Source organism: Equus caballus, chromosome 9 (genome assembly GCF_041296265.1).
Source record: "Equus caballus isolate H_3958 breed thoroughbred chromosome 9, TB-T2T, whole genome shotgun sequence".
Lineage (NCBI taxonomy): Eukaryota > Metazoa > Chordata > Mammalia > Perissodactyla > Equidae > Equus > Equus caballus.
In genome coordinates, this window is record NC_091692.1 from 25,329,928 (window position 1) to 25,353,099 (window position 23,172).

At 41.0% G+C, this 23,172-nt stretch overlaps 1 protein-coding gene and 1 long non-coding RNA gene across 5 annotated transcripts in view; one reads left to right on the forward strand and one right to left on the reverse strand.

The window, feature by feature from the left end:
* TOX (thymocyte selection associated high mobility group box) overlaps nucleotides 1-2,062 on the forward strand; it is a 291,760-nt gene extending 289,698 nt beyond the window's left edge. For all 4 annotated transcript variants that reach the window (XM_023648557.2, XM_023648558.2, XM_070221517.1 and 1 more), the window contains 2 exons: nucleotides 564-715; nucleotides 1,062-2,062. In XM_023648557.2, coding sequence (XP_023504325.1) covers nucleotides 564-715; nucleotides 1,062-1,098 — 189 coding nt within the window. In that variant the 3' untranslated portion in view covers nucleotides 1,099-2,062. The remainder of the gene's footprint in view (nucleotides 1-563; nucleotides 716-1,061) is intronic.
* Nucleotides 2,063-9,581: 7,519 nt separating this feature from the next.
* Nucleotides 9,582-18,504, reverse strand: LOC111775082 (uncharacterized). The gene is made up of 4 exons (XR_002810580.2): nucleotides 18,368-18,504; nucleotides 10,774-10,843; nucleotides 9,878-9,933; nucleotides 9,582-9,801 (listed from the first exon to the last, which is right to left on the reverse strand). It is a non-coding gene; the product is annotated as an uncharacterized lncRNA (long non-coding RNA).
* Between the last annotated feature and the right edge of the window lie 4,668 nt (nucleotides 18,505-23,172).

The following is a 23,172-nucleotide window of genomic DNA, read 5'->3' on the forward strand; positions in this document are numbered from 1 at the left end:
ATTAGTCCAACAACTGTTTAAAAGCTTTGGCTGAAATTTTTTAGCTGAGAAAGAAGTACAAATAAAGGAAGAAGCAGATGGTCCTTTTGTGATTGAATGAAGAAAAAGGGTTTTGAGAACAATATGTGAATAGGTGTAGTCTAATAAAACACTCAGCCACCTGCTGCCTGAATCCTTCAAAAAAGATTCTGTTGCATATTCTGGGGATTAACTATTAATGTATCCTTAGATTTGATAGAAAACATAAACTTTGAGGGGTTTAAGTCCTTTTCTCTTTGTTTTGGTTGAGTTGGCTTCTCTATATTTTAAATTGTTTCTCAATTCAATTTATCTGCTCAAGGGTATAATGAAAGGTTTTCTAATCATGGATGAATGAAGGAAAGGTAGGGAATGGGGTTGTGGGCACTTTGTTTTAAGTTTTCTGGGCTCTTCCCTTGAACTTGTCCTTGCAGACACAAGCAAGAAGGCAGTAGTGTGTTTGCAAACAATGGATAAATATTTAGGTCCTTTTCTTCTTAAAAAGGCAATTTGATCCTTATTTGTGGACTCGCTTTCCCTTTCAGGGATTTACTCTTCAACCTGAATATCAGACTATAATCAATCCTACATCTACAGCTGCACAAGCGGTCACCCAAGCAATGGAGTATGTGCGTTCCGGGTGCAGAAATCCTCCCGCCCAGCCCGTGGACTGGAATAACGACTACTGCAGTAGTGGGTAAGCGGCCGCTGACCGCCACCTGGTGGTGGACAGCTCTCATAGCATGCATGTCGTGCCCTGCTTTCTAGCCGTTGGAAACGATCCGTCTTTTCTTTCTGCTTTCTAAAAGATGATCTGGAAAGGTTCCACGTTTGTGGAAGCAGAAGCCACCGCTCCAAGAAATTTTTAAGCAGTCTTCTAGCCGTCCCAAGAATAAATGCCTTTAGACCCCTGTTCGCTTTCATTGTGCACTTCCCCAGTGCATACCTCCACCCCTCAAGCTGGAGCAGATAAACGTGCGTCCGCGGGGTCACCTGTAGCATGCGTCTTATAACAAGGCGTTGTCTGTTTTCTCTTTTCACAGGGGCATGCAGAGGGACAAAGCACTGTACCTTACCTGAAAATCTGAACACCTCCTCTTTCCACTGAGGAATTCAGGGAAGTCTTTTCACCGTGGATTGCTTTGTGCAGACAAGGCAGTTCTCCATTTTATTAGAAAATACAAGTTGCTAAGCACTTAGGACCATTTGAGCTTGTGGGTTACCCACTCTGGAAGAAATAGTCATGCTTCTTTATTATTTTTTTAATCCTTTATGGACGTTGTTTTTCTTCTTCCCTGAAGGAAATTTGGACCATTCAGATTTTATGTTGGTTTTTTGCTGTGAAGTGCTGCGCTATAGTACCTGCCTTAGCAACTGTAGATGTCTCGGATAAAAGTCCTGGATTTTCCATTGGTTTTCATAATGGGTGTTTATATGAAACTACTAAAGACTTTTTAAATGGCTTGATGTAGCAGTCATAGCAAGTTTGTAAATAGCATCTATGTCACACTCTCCTAGAGTATAAAATGTGAATGTTTTTGTAGCTAAATTGTAATTTGAAACTGGCTCATTCCAGTTTATTGATTTCACAATAGGGGTTCAATTGGCAAACATTCATATTTTTACTTCATTTTTAAAACAACTGATTAATAGTTCTATATTTTCAAAATGTTTGGAAAAAAAAGTATTCCCAAATGATTTTAATTTAAAAACAAATTGGCTTTGTCTCATTGATCAGACAAAAAGGAACTAGTGGAAGGGAAGCGCAAACACATTTATTTTGTACTGCAGAAAAATTGCTTTTTTGTATCACTTTTTTGTGTAATGGTTAGTAAATGTCATTCAAGTCCTTTTATGTATAAAACTGCCAAATGCTTACCTGATATTTTATTAGATGCAGAAACAGATTGGGAACAGCTAAATTATAACCTTTACATATGGCTCTGTATTATTGTTTCTTCATACTGTGTCTGTATTTAATCTTTTTTTATGGAACCTGTTGCGCCTATTTATGAAATAATAAATATAGGTGTTTGTAAGTAAATTTGTTAGTATTTGAAAGAGATTTCTTTGATGTTTTAACTTTTGCTGGCAAAAAAAAAAGTTCACGCTTGGTGTGAAGACTTTATTATTTAGTTTTTACAGTGACATGAATAAAGCCAAACCTACTTTTCACTTAGCAGCAAATTAAAGTAACCAATCCTTATTTCTACATGTTTTTGGTTGATGCAAACAAAAAACTATGATATTTAAGAATTTTCTTTCTTCATCCAATATAACAGAGAATTGCCCTAAAAATCACACGAGCTCCAAGACTAAACAAACAGATGGGTTCTTTATCTGAAAAGGGTTGCTTCTTGGTTTTCAGCTGGCTTTAGTCAATTCTGTGAACGCCCCTCCTCCAAAAAAAGCAAAATTGAAGTCTAATCCACCAAATTTCCTCAAGGTGCATGCTTTTCAAAAAATCCAGAAAACATTTAGAAATTAAACCAGAGGTGGGGGAAGGAAAGGGGAAGATAATGTCAAGAATCTGTCTAAAAATGAAAGGTGAGTAAGCAGACAGCAACAAAGAAAGAGAAGCCACTCCAACCGTGAAAGCTGTTGCTAGACATGCAGATCTTGCTGTCTTTGTGCCTCTGCAAGCTCCTTCTCTTTCCAGAATTCCTGGGTCTTCCAAGAGTATTCTGAGGGTACTAGAGATTTGCTAGGGAACCAAAAGCATTGAGAATCTGGCCGAAGGGTTGCATAGCTTTTATGTCAGAAAGAGCTGGCAAATTACTCCCCTACAGGGGATTGTATCAGGAAAGCTAGTCTGGTTGGAAATCAAGAGAATGGCTGATGTCTCTTCCACGGAATGTGTGAAATAAACGGAGATTTAACTAAATACAAATATATGCCTTGTGTAATCCGGTCAGAATTAAAAAGACAAAAGGTATGCTTGCTTTGGAATGATTTTAGGCATTGTACAACCTCAGATCACTTGAGCATGTAATAACTAATAAATAATGCAGATCCAGTGTGATTATTAAAATGACTGTAGCTGAGAGCTCTAATTTTCCTGTCTTGAACTGTATAAGAACTCATGTGATTAAGTTCACAGTTTATTGTTTGTCTGTTTAGTATTTTAGAAATATACCAGCACTACTAATTACCTAATGTCTTTTATTTATTATATTATGATAAAGTAAAATCTTCACTTGCATGAAGTCTAAACTGAGAGGGTAATTACCGGGTGAGGACAGCCAGCTGTGACTTTGACGGGCGGTTTGTACAGGAAAGTACAGTGTTGTTTACAGCTTTTCTAGAGCAGGTGTGCAGCCAGGATAGAGAGGGTGTTGAAACTTGATACCAAAAAACAGTCAAAAACAAATGTAAATAAAAGAAAATACATCTTAACTAAAACTTCGTGCCGTGCATGACCATATTCTATTTGGATATCCATCAGTCTCTAAAGGACAGAGCCGGTCAGAGGAGAAAGCCCAGATTTCATGGCAGAAGCGATGGGGCCCAGTGCAGATTAATGGCTGCCACGGCCACAGACGTTCTTTCCTGAAACGCTGAGAAGGCCCCCTCCTCAGCCTGAGCTCTAGTATGGTGAAGTGTTGCCTGAGGAATCCTCTTCCTTTAAGGAAGCTAGAATCCGGCCTGGGCACAGCACCTTGTAGCTTGTAACTGGAAGAAACAGTAATGATGTACATGCAGTCCCCTGCCGTAGCACTCCACAGGATCCCTGGACCTCGAATAAAGACATACTGGGAGATTCAGCAGTAATTCTGGACATAAAATATCTTTACCAACACGCCAAAGTCAAAATTAGAACTAATCAGAAAAGGCGAAACGTGTGACAGCAGGTAGAGGGTTGAGTTGCGTCTTGAGTACACAAGAAAGAATAAGCCAAAATCCCAATTCCCATTCAAATGTAAATGAGTTGACAATGGAAAATTAGTCAAGTAATGACTTCCAGTTAATCAAATTAGTGGACATAGCTCAGGATGAAAGTTCGTCTCTGTGGCTGTCCTCATTTTGTTGCCTTAAAGAGGAAGACCCCCATCCGAATGGGACGTGAGTGGTCCATGGAGGGCCAGGACTACAAAGTGTAACAGTGTGTCCTGGCTCAGATTCATTACCAAGAAATTTTTTAAATTTACGAATTCAAAATATAAAATAAGCATGTCAACAGCCAGTTTCCTTTTTTCGTGACCTTTTGCAAAAGAGATGCCCACTCATTTGAAAGGTAATTAGATTGAGCTATACAAAATTGCCAATATTTGACCTTTTTGCTTACAAAAATGGCAATTTCATATGGTCCCACCTAAAATGTTTGGGAACTACAGATAGTGGGGTATGGGCTACAACTTTACACATAATTTCAAATGGAGTTAGAAGTTCTTTACAAAGTCCCAGGAGAAAATACTCAAAGAAGTAATCAGTTATGTTTGTTTATAAGGTGCCCCATTCTTCAAATCAGTCCCAGTTAGCTTCATTGAATTAAAGAATGTTTTAAGTTACCAGATTCCAGTAAATTTCAATAAACATCCTTACTTCTTTGTTATAGTAAACTGTTTTATGTGGGAATTTGTAATAAATAAGTTGTCTGCTGGAACATGAAAGTTTTTGTTACACACAGATGTTCTCTTAATGTTTATTTGTTGAAAGGGGGCTTGATCTGCGTTTTCTTATTCCATTCATAAGTCTCATTTTCATGTAATGATAGAAACACAGAGAAATTCATCTCTTGCTGATGATTGAACATTGAAATAGTGGCAAAGCAAGGTATAGAATTCACATCATAAGTTTAACCCCCAAATATTTATTACACTGAGTCATCTAATGTGTGAATTCATGTGTCACACAACAGCAAAGCTCTCTTTGTTTCCCTAAATTAGAATAATTTCTTTACCTCCAAAGCAACTTGGAATGTCACAGCACATAGTAGGTGCACAATAAATGCAATCATGTTTGGAAAGATCAGTGAAACATCACAAATTATTCTCAACAGGAGTTGTATGATGTTTTCTTTTTATATATATTTTTTTATTTCCTGAGGAAGATTCACCTGAGCTAACATCTTTTGCCAATCTTCCTCTTTTTTTTTTTTATGTTAGCTGCCACCACAGCATGGCCACTGACAGAGAAGTACTGTGGGTCCACACCCGGGAACTGAACCCAGGCTGCCGAAGCAGAGCACACCAAACTTAACCACTAGGCCACTGGGGCTGGCTCAGTATGATGTTTTCTTGATGATTTAAAAGCTCTTTAAACATAGAAGGGAATTAAATAGTGCAGGCAAGCATTAGGAGGTGAAGAAGAATGGAAATTTCTCATTAAGAAATCTAAGGTTACTAAAAGATTGAAAGAAAGAATTTCAAAATGACTTGTGCCGTACTTTTCTGGTCTACATAATTGAACAAGAGTTTCTAGTTACAAAAGTAAAAAATATAATACACCACTAGTCACATCAAGAAAATAAGAAGCAAGGGAGAAAAAAGGTGCTAGACGAGTAGGAGTGTTGAGCGCAAGAAAGAAATTTCAGGAGACAAGTGTATGGAATGCTAAATTAAAACATTGACGACCAGGATGCTGAAATTTTTTTTTTTCTAATTACCAAGTGTTAGTATGACTTGATGAAATAAATAAAAGACCATATTTCCTGGACTTTACCTAAACTACACCAGGATAAGAGGAAATGGTCCTATTTTTTAAGATTCTCAAAGGAAATTTCCCTAGGTTTATTTGGAACCAGGTTCCAGGCTGGAAGAGCCTTCCCTTATAGACAAGTTTCCAGATCCTTACACAAGACTATTGCTTGGAGAAAGGGCATGTGGAGCTTCCTGACATCACCACTCATGAAGGAGGAAGGCTGGAACTGCGGGAGGAAGGGGTGACTTCCCAACCAACACACACACACTTGGCAATACACGTGTATACAGAGACATTAGACTTTGCTATCTCTTTTCTTACTCAGTCAACGTCTTGTCATTTGTATCCAGAACCAGCTTACGTTGTAGTAGGTAAGTGAAGACTGAGTTCTTGTTCCAGGACCAGGAGACAACTGAGCACGACGATGCGTTATATTTCAGCCCTGGTCAGAATGGTGCCTCATTAAAGGTGCCCACCAGCACTAATCCTACAACTGTCATCATTTCACATTTTATTAACAGCTTGCTAGCAAGGACATCTGAAAGCGAAATTTCATTCACACTGACATGAGGACAGAAAAAAAGATAGCGACTGGAAAATAGAATGGAAAGACTTACAATTCTACAGAAAAACAATCATTCTAAAGAAAGAGCATGAACTAAACTACAGTGTTTTAAAGGCTGCAGCATCCCTGTTTGACAATTGTGTGTTTACAATAAGCCTAAACATAATTGCCCTGATGGGCTGTCAGGGAAAAGATTAATTTGGCAAAGATTAGTATTGACTTGCTGTTTATTAAGGCTTTTAAACAGCTGTATCTGGCAGCATTCCTGTAAGTGCCTGTCATATCTGAAAATCAGCCTCACACCCTGGTGCTCGCCAGCTGTTACTAAACAATCTTCTACCACTTTGAACGTCTTTCTCCAGGCCAAACAGCAAGAGCAAACTATTGCCAAATGAGCCTTTTTCTCCTCCTGTCACTTTTTTTTTTTGGAGTGGGGGTGGGGAGCTTCTGAGTGCTGAAATGTCAGCTCGCGGCCGATGGCTTAGCTGATAAGAGGTGCCGGAAGTCAGGAGGTGGTTTGGGTGCTAGATGAATGCATTCCCCACATAGAGAGTGGTAACGCTGTTAGTCACCTCACACAGACAAAAAACCACAGCTTGCAACTGTTGTCGGCAAAAGGTTTTAAAGACAGTTAGAAAGTGGCGATCAAAGGCTTAGAGCCATCAGATTTCCAAAATTCATGTCTTGTTTCCTCCGACTGGCACATGCCCTATCAGCCATGCCACTGGGAAAAGACCCCACCGTGGGATGCTGAGGGAAATTCAGTAGTGGCCATTAATCCTTCTCTCATGAACTGAGGTTTCTTCCTAGGACTCTGAAAGAGGACAAGCCGCCTGGTAAAGCAGGCACCTCGCATTCTGATTCAGTAGAAACTGTAGAATAAGGCAGGTTTGGATGTTTTGAAGTCTCTGAGAGAGAGGGCAGATTGAGTTCTGTACTGGAATAAGACCCAGGAGTTTCAAAGCCAAGTACAGTCGTAAAGGAAATGGAAAGAACAACATTCCAATGTAGTTAAACATCAGGCTATAAAGGGCCCAGTGTTACGGTGAAGGTCACATTGGTCTTACCAATATGACTGCGTTTTGAGGATTAACCTCAACCTTTTCAAGTTGCATCAGGCTGGAATAGGTTGTCAGAGCAGATGCAAAAGGACATGGTCATCTCTTAACCCTTTCACTGCTGGCACTTTCCATTATGCTCCTGGGGGGGAGGGGGGGAAGACCTGGGAGCTAAGCTTTCTGGATGGACATTTAAAGTAGGTGTTTGTCAATGTTTAACCTCCAAATAACTTTGTTTTGAAGTCTTTGTTATTGATGCAGTCTGATATCTGACATTTGAATTGGGATCAAATCCCATTGAATTCCGAGGCATAGCCAAAGGAACCATACTACTCAGCCCTGAGAGTATGCCACTCCTCCACGGACATCCAGGAACTCTATCCCTAATCGTTTCCACAGTCCATGATGGTGGGTGAAAGGTAGATGAGAAATAATACTAATTCAGCACTTACAATTAAAGAAATGAAGTGACTCGCTATTAAGAAGAGAAGGCACAATGTGAGTTTCACTGAGCTCCACTGAACCCCACTGAGCTGGCCTCACTGCTCAGAGCTTTAATTCTTGGTCTTGCCAAAGCCTGGGCTATGGACAAAGGAGAATCTAGAAGGCAGAATTCACTTAAAAATTAATCTAGGACCGTAAGACACAGAATGTTCTAAGTCCTAAAATAGCCCTAGACTTATGGGTACTGTGGCCATTTTCTAGTGCAAAAGCTACCACCGTATGGACCTGCCCACTCGGAGAAATTAGGCCAAGTGCTGGACTGTGCAAGAATGTACCCTCTCTACTTGATCCAATGGATAGTACCTTAGACCTCACTCAAAAGGGACTGTTGCATCGCTGGAGTCAAAGCATATCTGTTGCTAATCAAATTAAATTCAGAGCATATAGCCTCAACTTTTTGTCCCTCCAAAAGTTAATATGATTTTCAATAGAATCCAAGAAAGGCCAGGGTGGGGGCACAGGGATTCCTTAGGTGTATTCTTATCATGCTCTGCAGGAGAACGTTCGGTAAACTTTGTCTTCTTGGCTTTATAAGTTTGGTTGCCTCTCATTGGCTTATAATTCTTTGATTACTGAAATGAGTAAACTGAGTGTGGGAGGTGAAGGAATATACTATTTCCAAGATTAAATCTGAAAAAGCCAATGAACTAAGTGAGGTGTCCCAATGATTTGTTGAGGATCCCACTGTGGTTACTCAAGAACCAAAGAGACTAATGAATGAAAGGGAGCTATTCCCATGGTGCGTGGTCTGTGGATCAAGTCCCTCCAGAAACCTAACATTATTGGTGTGATGCTCAAATATGTGGAAAGTGCACCATAAAAAAGTAGCTTGCACCAATCATCACTGCTAGATTTATCTTTGATCTGGTTTTATCCAGTTTCCCAGGCCCGAGGAAACCCTTTAGAATTCACCTCTTTGTAAACTGCAACCAAGTCTATGGAGCATTTTGTATTTTGTCTTGTTTTTGTTTTTTTATCAAAGTAGACCCACAGAAACTTAAATCTGGTCTTGGCAGGAGTTTCATACAAGAAGAAAGGAAGAACGATATATCTAAATGAAACTGTAATTTCCGGGTAATATTACAAAATATGTGTATCTACAAAGCCATTCTCACTGCTGAGTTGGGTCATTTTTAACACCTGGTTTCCAGATGTGGTTTTAGCAGACCAACACAACAGAAGTGACAGTCCTTTACTACACTAAGTCCCTGGGGGTGGTTTTAGAGTGGATTTTTCTTCTCTCTCTCTCTCATTCTCCTTCTCTCTCCTTTCTTACAAAGGAAAGAATCTGCTACTTTATATAACCTATCAGTTTCTTGAAATGATTCTGGTCTTGCGTTCCCAGAACATTCACCTTCAGCACATGGACAGCTGGGGGAGCCAGATTGCCTGCAGCCAGCACGAGTTGGCCTCCACTGTCACTTTGCTGATCACTTTGTTAATTCTCAGATAAACGGAGAGAAACCCCTTTTCTCTCTCTCCCCCTCTCCTTTCTAATGTAGAGCAATCAGAAGTCTCTAAGGACTTTTCCATATGACTTCCCATTTCACACCACAGATGGTTTAGATAAAAACTATTAGTTGCATTTATTCAAACAGCTTCATTTCACCAAAATGAGCCTATTTTTAGCGTTTTGCCTAAAGGTCTGTTTTCCCATTTTTTGTGGATGCAAAAGTTTTACTGATGTCTCAGGCTATAATCATCATCATTTCTGCCACCCAACAAGCTTTTGGACTAGGATGAAGTCGATGAGTCCTCTAAGAGGGAATTTACTTTTTTCAAAAGTGGCATTAGAATTGCTTTATAAATTTGATTTATTTGCTTTATAAATTTGATTTGTATGACTTTTCTTACAACCTTTGGGTGCTTGCATTTTTCCATGAGGTTAGTTTTGATCATTTCAATTTCAGCATAAGTACTGTATATGCCTGTCAAGTATAATGATGCCAGCTCTTTATCTTGGTTTGATCTTGATGTCATTATTTTGGAGAATTTTCATTTGGACAACACAGCATACTGAAAAAAAAAAAACTCTTCAGAATACATATTCAAAGAGAGAAACTGCCAGTAAAAAGTTCAAAACCTTACCCACTTTTGGTTGTCGTGCAGAGTCGATGCAAACTGCTTGCTAGATGTTACCGTTTGTTCCTGGGAATTAAAAAAAATTGTCTGCTCTTATTTAAGGGTTAAAATGGCAGGCAAAACTATGTAATAATCTACTCCAGTGACTCACAACAAGAGCTATATAGTGGTGTGAAAGTGTCACTATCTCAAAAAATAGCTGGTGTAGACTAACCAACTTGGCTTCCAGCTCCAATGTCCCCCCCGCCTCCCCCACTGATTCAGTAGCCCTCAAGACCTCCCATTCCTTCAGAGATTTCAAAGGCACCGACTACTGATGTTTCATAGGATCAAATTAGAGCATGTCAACATGCAAGCCTGACTTTCCTGACACTAGGTTTCCAATTAACCCTTTAAATATTTCTTCAACCCATCCAGATGTAGACATAACCATCCACCCCTAATGTGTGGACACAAGGTTACTTTCACTGGCTGCCCATAGTTGGAGACTAGAAGCCTATATGCATGAATCTTAAAGTGGTATAGAGGAATCATAAACTAATGCTGTATTTCTCAAACCCTAGTGTATTAAAAGTAGATTCCCAGGGTCCATTCCCAGATCATCTGATTTAGTTAATCTAGAGTGAGGTTCTAGTGTCTGCATTTTTATAGCTGTTCAAGAGATTTCGATGCAGGAATCCACAGACTAATCATACAAGGGGAGGTCAAGTCAATCTTGCCATCAAGGTTGAAGACTCAGATTCTCTGTTGCCAGTGCCTGGAGTTAATACTGACCTGGGGAGTCAGCTTCTGATAATGAAAACACATCCCACTAATATAACTCTAAATAATCTAACTGAAGCTCTTAAACAGTCTTACACAACAAGAACTCTAGGGGCAGGGAGACCGGGGCTGTACAGTGCTCACCAATGCCATCTTTCCCACCATCCTGAACCTGCAGGCTTTCATCCTCATCTTTGCGGCCTTATTTAGTATTCTAGGAAGGAAGAAAGAGGAAGAGCAAAGAGAAAAAGTGAAAAGAATCAATGCCTATCAGGAAACTTAAAACTTCCCGAGAAATCCCCACCAGATTTCCACTTATGTCTCATTGGCCAGAACTGTCCCACATGGTCATCCCTAGATGCTCACTGCCCCTTAAATAAAACCAGGGTTTTATTGGTAAAGAAGGCTGGAAAAATAGATAATTGTGATCAAATTAGCAGTGTCCACCACATCAACTTCCGTTCACTCAGCTGAAGCCTTTTCTGCTGAAACACTACTGATTTTGCTCCATATGCTTTATGTTCGGCATTCATCTTCCTTGACTTCTCTGCTGCTTTTAACAGTATTGAAACCCTCCCCCAACTCTCCCCCTTTGGTCTTACCTCTCCTGAATACTAAACCATAGTTCCCCTGGCCACAGACAGACAACTCTTTCCTGTTTCTCACAAGCACTTGACATTAAAAATTACCTAGACCAAATTCATGGCTTTCCAATAAAGACTTGTCCCTCTTCCCAAACTCCTTTTCTTGGAGAATGGCATCCTGACCTGATTAGCCTGCCAAACTAGGATTCTTCTTATCTTTTGCTCTTCCTTCCTTTCATTCCCTCACAAAGCCCGGACCATCTTTGTGTTTGACAACGGTAAATCCTGAAATTTCCTGACTGACTTTTCATCATTCTTCCCCAACTACTTTTGTTCAATCCCTCTACATTCGCCCCTGGAACGCCACCCGAACAACCTAAGTGGTCACCAAATTGACAGATAGCTGTTAGTTTCTTTTTCATAGCCCAGATTTAGTATTATAACACCTTCATTTTTTAAACTCTCATGCCTCCCCCATTGATTATAGATTACGATTCCGACAGCTGAGCCTGGCACACGCAACCACGCAAAATCTGGCACTGCTCTACCTCGCTACTGCTTCTCGATTTTCCTTCCAAGATTTTGAAATCTGGCCACCAAATTCCTTGCCTATTCCAACCCCACTAGACTACTAAGCTTTGCACTTGGCAATTATTCTTTCTGTTGTGGTCTCCTTTCTGGAGTCTTCTCAATAAAGCTAACATCCCTTTCCCAATATTTCCACAGCACTCTCTTCTACTTGTGGAAGAAAGTTTTTTAAAGTATTTGTTTAAGTGTTTATTTCCCTGAATAGATTGGGAGTTCTTTAGATCTGATTCTTTTTTTTTTTTTTGAGGAAGATTAGCCCTGATCCAACTACTGCCAGTCCTCCTCTTTTTGCTGAGGAAGCCTGGCCCTGAGCTAACATCCGTGCCCATCTTCCTCTACTTTATATGTGGGACACCCACCACAGCATGGCGTGCCAAGTGTGGCCACGTCCGCGCCCAGAATCTGAACCGGCGAACCCCAGGCCGCTGAGAAGCGGAACACGCGAACTTAAGCGCTGCGCCACTGGGCAGGCCCCAGGATCTGATTCATTTTTGTGATCATTCCAGCCCCTAGTACAGTGCCAGGTAAACATGTGCAATAAATGATTGTTGAATGAATGAATAGTGTATTTTATTCTTGAAGACAAAATCTCACAAGCACGTGCTGATTCCCTAGTCTAAGAGATATAGCAAACCATTATTCTATGGGAGTCCTTTCCCAAAAGCACTAGAGAAATCAAATTCCTTTTACAATCACAATCTCCTTCTAATGAGGCTGGGTCCTGTTAAAGGAGGGATATGTTTGGTTGGTTCTGTCCTACAGAATGCCATAATAGGATTGCATACGCAAGACGAATCAAGAACTGAGTTTAGGTGCAAGGGCTAGAAAGAGCTGAACTGCTTAACCCAAAACAGAATCTAGATAATTTTGAGTGACAGAGGATATTTTACACAAAAAAGAATGAGGAAGAGGAATTAAAAAGGAGGAAGTATTGGAATCAGCAGGTAACATGAGCCTATGGGCTCTGAGTGGGTGAAGCAGGCAGCGAATCCCCTTGTAGGCATAGCCCCTGAGGAAACTCTCACACGTGCGTTCAAGGAAAAATGAAAAGAATGTTCATTGCAACACTGTGAATGTGACAGCTAGGGCTGAAAACAACCTAAAGGTTCATTAGTAGGAAAATGGATAAATTGTGGAATATTCACACAATGGAACACCATGCAGCTCCTAAGACATGACATAGAGCTGCACGCATCAGGGTTGAATGAAAAAACAAGTGGAAGAATGTTATGTACAGTTTGATGTCAATTACGTAAAGTTAAAAACATTAACTACAATAATCTATACTGATTGAGGCTACGTACATAAGAAAAAGAAGTATAAAACTGGGCACGAGAATAATAAACACTCAGGTGATGGGAAAAGCTATCTACCAGAGGAGGGAAAGGAAAACGATCAGGGAGGGTCACACAAGACCCCTGACATTGTCCATAATGTTGTATTTCATTAAAAAGAAGTGTCAGAGGGGCCAGCCCGGTAGTGCAGCGGTTAAGTTCGTGCATTCCGCTTTGGAGGCCCGGGGTTCACTGGTTTGGATCCCGGGCAGGGACCTATGCACCGCTCATCAAACCATGCTGTGGCAGCCATCCCACATATAAAATAGAGGAAGACTGGCACAGATGCTAGCTCAGGGCTAATGTTCCTCAAAAAAAAAGTATCAGAAAAAGTATGGTGTAATGTTAAGATTCACTAAGTCTGGGTGGTGGGGACATTGGCCTTCATTATACTATTAGCTGTTCTGCCTCTATATTTAAATATTTCAAATTTTGAATTTTCTCACTTTTAATCCCAAATACTGGATAACTTAAGGACATTTTTAAGTCTAGGAACATTAAGTCTGAAATACTTAGCATTTTGAAATTAAACACTTTGCTCTTTCCCAATGCCTACCCCCACTAACATTCCCCTACAATTTTACAAAAATCTCCTACACACACAAGAATTTGTATGCATAATCTTTGTGGAATCAGGGAAAGGAGCTGAGTTCCACATCTATGTCAGCGCAATGGGAAAGAATGACAACCTGCATGAAGTGACAAGACCATCAAAAACCTCCCCAAATTCGGCAGATGCCAGAGCCTGCAGGTTGAGGTGCCCGTGAGCTGTGAGAACCATCCTCCGATCCACTGCCCGAGAGTCAAGGGGCACGGAAAGAGCTCCAGATCTCCACAGGACATGGGAAGGGGGCTTTGGGCAGATCCGACCAGGACTTCGGAACAAGAAAGTTTCAGACAATATATACATAGGCTATTGATATTACCATAATTAGATTCCCAAAATCTAAAGAGAGATTTAACAAATCTTTGGACAAATGTCTAAATATGGCTTTAACAATCAGAGCTTCCTTTTTTCCTTCTGTTTATTTCAATACAATATTACATATTTTTCCTCTCACATATTGTGGCTGAACTGAAGAATAAAGTGATAGGAAATTTTCCAGGTTATTATTTTCTATCCCAAGAAAAGTTGTACTGTGACTCCCATAGTCCTGGCTACATGCTTCCCAGCACATCTCGAGTGGGATAAAGGTTTATCTTCAAAATAACGTAAAAGAAGTATGTTAAGAAAGAAACCCATTACCAAAAGATGGGGCAGCCTCTAATAACCGGTTCAGAACTCTTTATACCATGATTACTTGGATATATTACTCTTTTTTCTCTGAGATGGCTTGTTCCAAAGCAAAGCACTTTGGGAAAGATAATTTGAAGTAATCATATCAAAACAGGTCAGTGAAATGTAAAGGCAATTTTGATTGCAACTAAGGTGCCCTACAGACAAACTCAGCCCATTGCTGGGTCTTTCCTAGAGCCCAAGGTTGGGAACAGAGAACGGGATGAGTGCAGAAGGAAGTCAACACGAATAAGATGAGAATGTCTATTTCACATACTATCTAGCACTTTGTTAAGAGCTGGAGGTTTTACAGTTTGTTTTTAAGCCTTGTCCAAACGTCTCTCTTCAAAATGGCCTCATGAGACTGAATGCATCCAAAAGAACGCATCGGAATGGGGAGCACCCACATTTCCCGGGTGCCTGGAAGGATAGTGAGGGGAGAAAGAAAAGGGAAGAAAAGTCCTGAATGAACCATCGAAGACAGAAAATTAGTAAATTGACAAAAAGTTGGATCAGGGAATGGTAGCGACTGAAATATTTTAGATCGCCACAGGCCTGAGTGATCCCACTAAGAAATCTCCCAGAGATTTTTTTTCTGTATCAATGTCAAACTTAACCTGAGGCGCCTCCACTGTCTTCAAAGCTGCCAGGTAAGTAATCTAGGGGGAGAAGAGCAACAGTCAATTGATTCTCTTTCTTTTCTTCTTCTTTTTTTTTTCCTTTGGCGTTGTCCAATGCTTTCAATTCTTAAGTGAGCCGTTTATTTAATTGAAAACTCTATCTTCTGCAGCTGTACAGGAAAATGTTACATGGAAACCAAAATGATATCAAGTGTTTTTATCGAAGAGAAGCATTTTCTGCTCATTTCTGACCTCAGCCAAGAGGGTTACTAGCTGGCATTTGGGGAGGGTCTTCCTGGCCTTTGGCTTTTCTTGTGGTGTATTTGTTAGTTTTTAAATTGGGAACTTTTTGATTCTCTAATTTGCCTGTGTATTTTGATAAAAAGTGAAAGCTCAAAGGAGACTTTGCTGTTTTCACACACATAAAAGAGACCTCAGCTTCTCTCTCCATCTCTCTGCCTCTCTCACCCCGGTAAGTAAAAAAGTCACTTAGAAAAATAAATCTTTCTTTCCTCCTTCAACTGTGTGATGGCTAATCTCCTGAAAAGCGGGATTTCAAGCGTTTTTTTTTTTTTAATTAACGTCATTTTGACTCCTCAAATTATTCCGAACTAATTCTAACCAGAAAACTTCTTTGTGTATATTATTAATGGAAGGTGGGGGAATGCCATTTTTAATAAAAACAGAAATCGGTGCTTACTGCTAAGACAAGCCTGATCCCTTTTAGGTGACGTCTAAGGCAGGGTGTCATAATTCTTCCTATGAATAGATTTCTAAATGTTGGGTCAATCAACTAGTTGCTTTGAAGGATGAGTCATATTAAACTAATATTATGAAATTTTTTTTCTGAAGTCATACTCCATCATTGCTCTTAGAACTATCAAACCTAACGGGTTTGATAACACTTGGGGTTATTTGAGGGTGGGGGAATTTTTGAGATGTTTGTCTATGGCTTTAGTGTTATGACCTGTCTCGCCATGGGGCTGCCCAGCGCAGGACGCGGCTGACGCTAACTCATTTCTCACTCTTCAGACACTCTCCAAATGCCAGCCTCACACCTAAAGCTGCCGTCAAGAAAGTGCCAACAGCCTTGAACCGGAAGAGCAATATAGGGTCTTCTCACTGGGAGCTGTGTTCACCGTGCTATTTCCTGGGAAAATACCAAGTATCTCAGCTGACAGAGGGTCGAACGTGAGTTTCAGAATCTAGACTACTAATCCACTCATCAGACGATATAGCTCAGTCATAAAAATCAGCACAGGGCCAAGAGCCCTGAGTCTAAAAAAGAACACAAGGGAGCCCCATTAACTGAATAAAAACTTACATCTCTCAGCCTTACGTCAGTGTTTCTATTGGGTCAGATTTTTGTGATCCTACGTGTTTGAGGAAAAACTTTTAGTGAAAAATATAGTCAGTGCTGGTTGCTCCTGGTCTGTGTTGTGGAGGAAGATAGAAGACTGTGGGCAGAGCCAAAGACACTGCTCAGTGGGACAGGACCATTCCAGGTTGTAGAGGCCACACGCAGTTGACAAGCTAGAACTTTCTAAGAGTATTTGCAAGGCATTGAAGGAAGCTTGTGAGATTTGGTGTCAAGAGGCTTGGACTCAAGAGCCAGATCACATATCATCTGAGTCAAGAAATTTGAGTGAGTGTAAAGGGAGTACTACTAACAATTCCACAAGAACAGAATGAACGGGGACACTTGGAGCAAACCGGCATGCGGGAGCACCTCACTTCTAAAGCACATAGACCATGGGCAAGTTGGTCTACCTCATAGAGCCTCTATTTCCTCATCCATAAACTCAAATTGAAAGAATTCCAACATCTCAGGGGTTGATAGCAAGCCCTATACCGACTTAAGCACCGCATATGTGAATTACATTCGGAAATGTGTCACTCAATAGCAGGATCTAGCCAACCATGGAACAGTTTGCAGACCTCTAGTTGTTACTTCACAGAACAACATGACAGCCCTCTAGAACTTGGTGGTTCTCGGCAGCCAAGGTCTCAGAGCCAAGGTTCCTCAGTGAGGTGTGTGTTTCCCTCGTCTAAAAACACATTTCACTCTCCAAGCTCCACAGAGTGATCACAAACGGCTCTTGGAGGGAAAGTACTTTTTTGTCATCATATGGCTACAAACACTCAGGCAGCCAGAGGCTGAGGACTCTTTGATCCTTAAGGCCGCACCCAGCCCTGGCAGAAGATTTTAAATCAAGGAAAATTTTTAAAAACTCATTTCAAAAGCGCCTCCTCTCACTAGCCTTTGGTCTGCCTCGGCGCACCTAGAAAGACCCATAAAATCCTGAGCATACCAGCACAGCACACCTGGGCAGATACAGATATTGATCATGTATATGTAGTAATAGATAGATGTACGATATAGGATGTGTATGTATATATACACACTACACAAAGGAACTCTAACTCCCAAACTGAGCAAATACATTGGTAGGAAACAGAGACTCGCATGGGAAAGAGAGGCATCAGGTTTTCCAAACATTTAAGAACAAAGTCACATAAGGAGCATGTAGTGGATTCCACAGTGTACCACCCAGATCTCTCCCTTCACGACTGAGGCACTCATCCTCCAGCCGCTGAGAGTGCTAAGTACTAGGCTCTCAATGAGTCCTTCTCTGGGGATTGCTCTCAGCCCAAGAATGCTGCCTTGCCCAAGCTCTTGGCTCCTCCCCAGGGGTAGCACACATCCACTGGCTGGCACACGTGGTTGTCTCACGCCTGGGCAACTCTGAAGGACCATCCAGCCCTACAGGCCCCAGGGGATCAGGACCAGCTGCAGTCTTTGTGGTGACTATGTCACAGTCCTCCCTCTGTCCAATCCTCCTTCCTTCATCTACCATAGGCGTCTATCCCCAGAGCCCTCCCCAACCATATGCTTGTACACAAAGCCCCATTCCAGGGTCTGTTTCCTAGGAAACCCAACCTAAGACAATGCACCGTTCCTTTTTTTGGTTTCTTGCAGGAAAGAGGAAGTATCAATAAATAAAAAGAAACTGTGTTAAAGATAATCCCTGAGATAAGCAAGGCAGGTCTCTCTCAGAAGTGAGCTGATGAGAAAGACACATTGCAGCCAATCTTCACCCGTGAGAGGCTCAAAGACACAGGCACAAGCAGCCGGCAGGATAAGGATTTGTATCTGAAAGGCCTTATCCTATCAACAGGCACAGAGTCATTTAATGGTTGTTTTAATAAAGACATTTTTTATAACCGCTTTTATATGTATAAACGCATATTTTTTTTAAAATCGCCTATTATTCCAATTATTTGACATTGCATTAATCACGTCTGAGAAAAACCTATCCAGTTATTATCACTCACCTGCTCAGCTGGGGGGACCTACCTGAACCTCAGGTAGTTCCAAGGAGAAAAGGTCCCTCTATGGAGGTCTGGGAGGAAAATAGGAAGATTTCATCGTATTTTGATAACGCAAACATCAGAGAACTATTTCTGTATTCCTGGAACCTAATTTCTGACGCATCTCTACCCTGCAGAGTTTCCTCCCAGCTCATTTCTTTGGCTGAGTGCTGCTGGGAAGGAAAATCCCTCTCATATTTGACCTTTCGTCTTTCTACACAGATCTGTATAAAGAGTCGTGCTGGAGGGTTTTCCCTCAGGCTTCTGATTGGACAAAAGTTTCACAGTTTGACAATAGGAATTCTCTAAAGCTGATCAGTCAGAAAGGTAGCCCTCTGGACAAGTCAAAAAGTACCCTTCAAGATATAGTTTCTTATCATCTACAAAGCCCTGTGAGCTCAAGGGCAGAAAGACACTGTAGAATAATGGATCCTGAGTCCACCTTTGAAATTGCTATATGCACATAAATCCTTCCTTTTAAATTATGAACTGTAATACGTTAGTAGTGAAATTGAAACTAGGTGAGTGAAATTCAAGGAACCAGAAATTATTACACAGGATTTGCAACACAGGATCCTGGTCTATCTTGAATATCTAAAGGGACTGTGATCAAGACCTAAACAGGAGAGGCGTTAGCACTGACCCCATGGATCTTGTTGCTGGCAGATGTCAAACCCTCCCTCACTCTCACAGGCCTGTACTGAGAATTCAACGGGAGCTGCGAAACCAATGTGTTCAAAAGCTGACCCCCTCGCCTCTCCCTAGCTGTTCAGAATGGCTGAGGATTTCTAGCTGCCCTCTAAGAGTAGTTTAGGAATTGACATCACTTGCTCCTGTGGTATTTAATCTTTTATTTGATTAATGGTATGAACACAAACTAACGGCTAAGAGAAGCAAAATGGAGGCCTCTCATCTTCATGGTTTGGCATATCCCTCAATCCATAGCTTTTATGTACCTAATGGAGGTTATAATGTACAGGTGTTTTCAGGAACAGCTCTCAGAAATGATATGCCAAAGAAATCTGAAATTCTAGAAACAGAAAAATCAAAGTGGCCACTCACAGCAAGCCTTCTCCTGCGTATCTGGCTTTCTCTCTCCAAACATACATATTGTTTCCTAAATTTCGCCACACTACAAATGGAGATCTTGAGTCCTAAACTAACTGAAAGACTGTCGAAGGGACAGATGACTTTTGAGGAACAAATTCACCAAAATGGCCCAGAAGCTCCTGAGCAGTCTCAGTCAATGTTAGAGTCGCTGGAATTTGCCTCCTGCCTCCCCTCAGACAATGTGACACATCCTCAGACAGGTTTCTGTCACCAAAAATCAGGTGGATTCTTGGCGTGTCCGTCAAGAATAGAAGGCTCTGATCAGGTTCCGCCTGGCCTGGCAAGCTGATAGAAACAGGGAGAATGTCCTCCACAGAGAGGTCAATGCAACAGGAACTGGGTGTAATGCTCTGGTCCGTTATGGGACAGTAAGACAATTCCTGGAATACAAGCCAACAGAAATTGAGACTCCTATTCTTATCTGCCTTTGGTTATATTAAAACTTGCTATTTCCATAACAATTTGAACTTTTTCAGAGTATTCCCATCTATCATTTCATTTCACTATAAGACAAATAGCACCAAAAGTGCGACATGACAAAGGATATAAATCAAAATATCCATATGTGCATGCTGCTGAGAGAGGACCACTGGTGACCATGGGATGCTCACAGACCCTGTACACCCAGACCACAGTGCCAGTCACCTAACAGATCAAGACCTCTCCATCTCTCAGCAATGCCTGGTCCAAGCAGCTCATTTTCAGGTGACTTTTTAGTTTTGTGGGGCCAGATTATACTCCTGCTTTTGAAGGATTGTCAGGCTTCTGGTTTAAAGTCTCCAGAATTTTGTTAGATATCCCTTTCTTTTGCTGTTTGACTTCCACTTGAACCCTAGTCTCAAAGATAAACCAAAAATAAGGAAGGCAGAGGGATGAAACAAAAATTTTAAAAGAACTGCATGAATTTTTCCTGATTACTCCCCCGACATTCTGTGGATTCCAGTAGCATCCCATTGCAAGCACAACTGATTTATTTTTTCAGTCACTTGACAGGTAGACACCATTTCACAAATTGCAGAAAGGAAATGCCTACAGATTGGTTCACATTGGCTTTGCATTCAAGTCAGAGTTTCTTAGTTCGTCGTGTCACACGGCCAAGATGGTAGCTCATGAAAGATTGACTATGACACTGTAATATAACCAGTGCTAATCTCATGGAAGAGGTAAAGTAAAAAAGCTAGATGCCATCAAGGAAAACAAAGCTGATAGAGGAGTGATTTGAAAGGCATAGATGCTCTACTCTGGAAAGTCGTCTTTGTACAAACTTATCACCTTCAGCAGCAAGACTTTCAACAACGTTGAGTTATCACATTAGAAGGACTCCATCCCATATTCTGAAAAGGACTGTTTTTGAAATCTCTGATCAGCATTAACTGAGTGGTTCGCAAGTAATTTCTAATTTATCATTTATTTTATCCTATGACTTTGAGTTAAAGTGATATCTTGATCTCAACATACTCACAATTTTAGCTTTGCAAATAGAAAGAGAGAGAGGGAAAAAGAAATGAGGACAAGGGGAGAGGGTTTCTTTGAGTAGTAAACTTGCTATGCCAGACGGGAGCTCTATACCTCAGGAGTGACATCACAGAAGCCATGGTGGGTAATGACGGGATGGGGGAAGAAGCCTCATGCTAAGTCATAATCCTGTCATCATGAAAGGAGTCAGCAAGAAAAGCATGAGAGCTCCTTGGGAACCCTGAGCATGTCATTTCAGAAACAAGGAAAACCCAAATATTCTCTGTCTTTCTTTTTCCTTCCTAAACCTGGAGAAATGATAGGTTTCCGAAGCTGATGGGGCTCAGTCCGTATGTCTCTCAACAGGTTGAGCACAGCAAGATTCTGGTTACTCTCGGGGTCCGCACTGTCTCAGAGCTGCCTAAAATGTATGGCCAGAAATTAGAGGTAGAACAAAGAAAATTCCAGCAGGAGGTAGTTTTGTGTTCTAATGGTGAAAGCTCAAATGCCATTCAGTTGTACTTGCTCATACAAAATACACATCTCCTAAAGTGTGCCAGGGCAATCGAAAGCCAACAGATCCCTTGACTGGCCAAGGAAGAGAACCCCAGGAGTCACAGGAGAAAAATGTTTATGTAGAAAAACTCCAAATAGCGGGAATCTGTGGCTTCAACCATTTTTCAACTATCCTGCATAAAAAAGGAGAGTGATCTGAACAGCAGTAAAAGTAAAAGGAATGGTCCATTACGTTCCTAATTCAAGAATGACAAGGACTGGTGAGAGTGCCAGTCAGAAGGAAGAGGAGTGTGTTGACATCTTTTTTCCAACCTTCAGCCAGTGTTCATGAGGTGGTTTATTTTGAATTACTGAGAGACGAAAACGAGGACTGCCTCAGCAGCAGGTTAAACCAACAAACGATAGTCTAGAAGGTGCCAGATGGGATTTCTGTCAGTGCAGGTAACTCACATGCGGCCATTCACTACAAGGTGCTGCCAAGGTGACAGCAAACTGTGCCTGGATATAGTCAAGTCCAAGTGTCATTCTGGGAAAGAGCAGCTGCCTAAAGGAAGCATGTGTTCATGATCACTCATGGGCTTGATTGTGCGGTTCTTATCACCCAGAAGTGTTTGTCTACAGACCACATGCCCTTCCTTATGTCCAACATCAAAGAAATACCCAAACCAACACAAAAGCACCCCGAAGTGCTGATTAGTTCTTTGACTCATAGCCTGGTACTTTCAACCAACTCAATTAGCTCCTTGATAAGGAGGACAAATACAGAAAGATGGACTTTGGAATTTGAAAGGATTGCTTTGAATTTTTTTTTTTTAAAGGCAGTTTCAATCAGTCAGGAGCTTGAGAAAAAAAAAAAGGAAGCCTATTTTCTTGTTCTTGTTCCCTACTGGGAGTTTATTCCTAGACGTATCTACAAGTCCCCACTATAGAAAGAGTGCTGATGGGAACATCTACGAGGTCATCCCAATACTATCAAAGTGCTTTACCAAAAGCCAGAGTGAGGCAGAATAGAGCTGTAAGCCATAAATCTCCTTCCAGAGACTTCCCCTCCCTTTGGTATTCTGCTCCCACTTCCTTGCTGTACTGGGCACTGAGGATTCAAATGGAAGGCAGAATTCCTGCTTTCATTGGCCTTACATTCTAATTAGAGACACACAAAGGTAACAGCACATGTCTTTCTTTAGTTTTTCCTGTTATCCTGTCTATTCAGTAGGAATCCCTTGCCCAAGAGACGCACAGCAAATCACTAGAGACATAGGGAAAAGGCTCCGCAATTCCTACTTCCTGTTGTCTTTTGCTATTTGAACCCAGATAACCTTTGTCCTGCCCTCTAAAGCCTGTCCCTACCTCCTACAATTTCAAATATTTCAAATATCTATCTGGAAACTCTTTGGTTAACCCAACAGAATAAAAATATTCACTGACTTTATTTATTTTTTCTTGAAAGAATTAAGTAGCCACGTCTGTCTGGGATAGTATCTGGTGAGATTAATGTAGGCAAAATAATCCCAGGGAAGCCTAAAGAAGTTTCCATCAAAAAAAAGTGTGTTAACTCCACCACAGCAGATGAGGTTTTATATGCCTATCTTCTCTAGGGTTTCTGTTATGTAAATATAACGCAGTTGAAATGGGTACTTCCGGGTGTTTTGGCCAGATTTTCAAATCATTCTGCATTCATACTCTCCCTC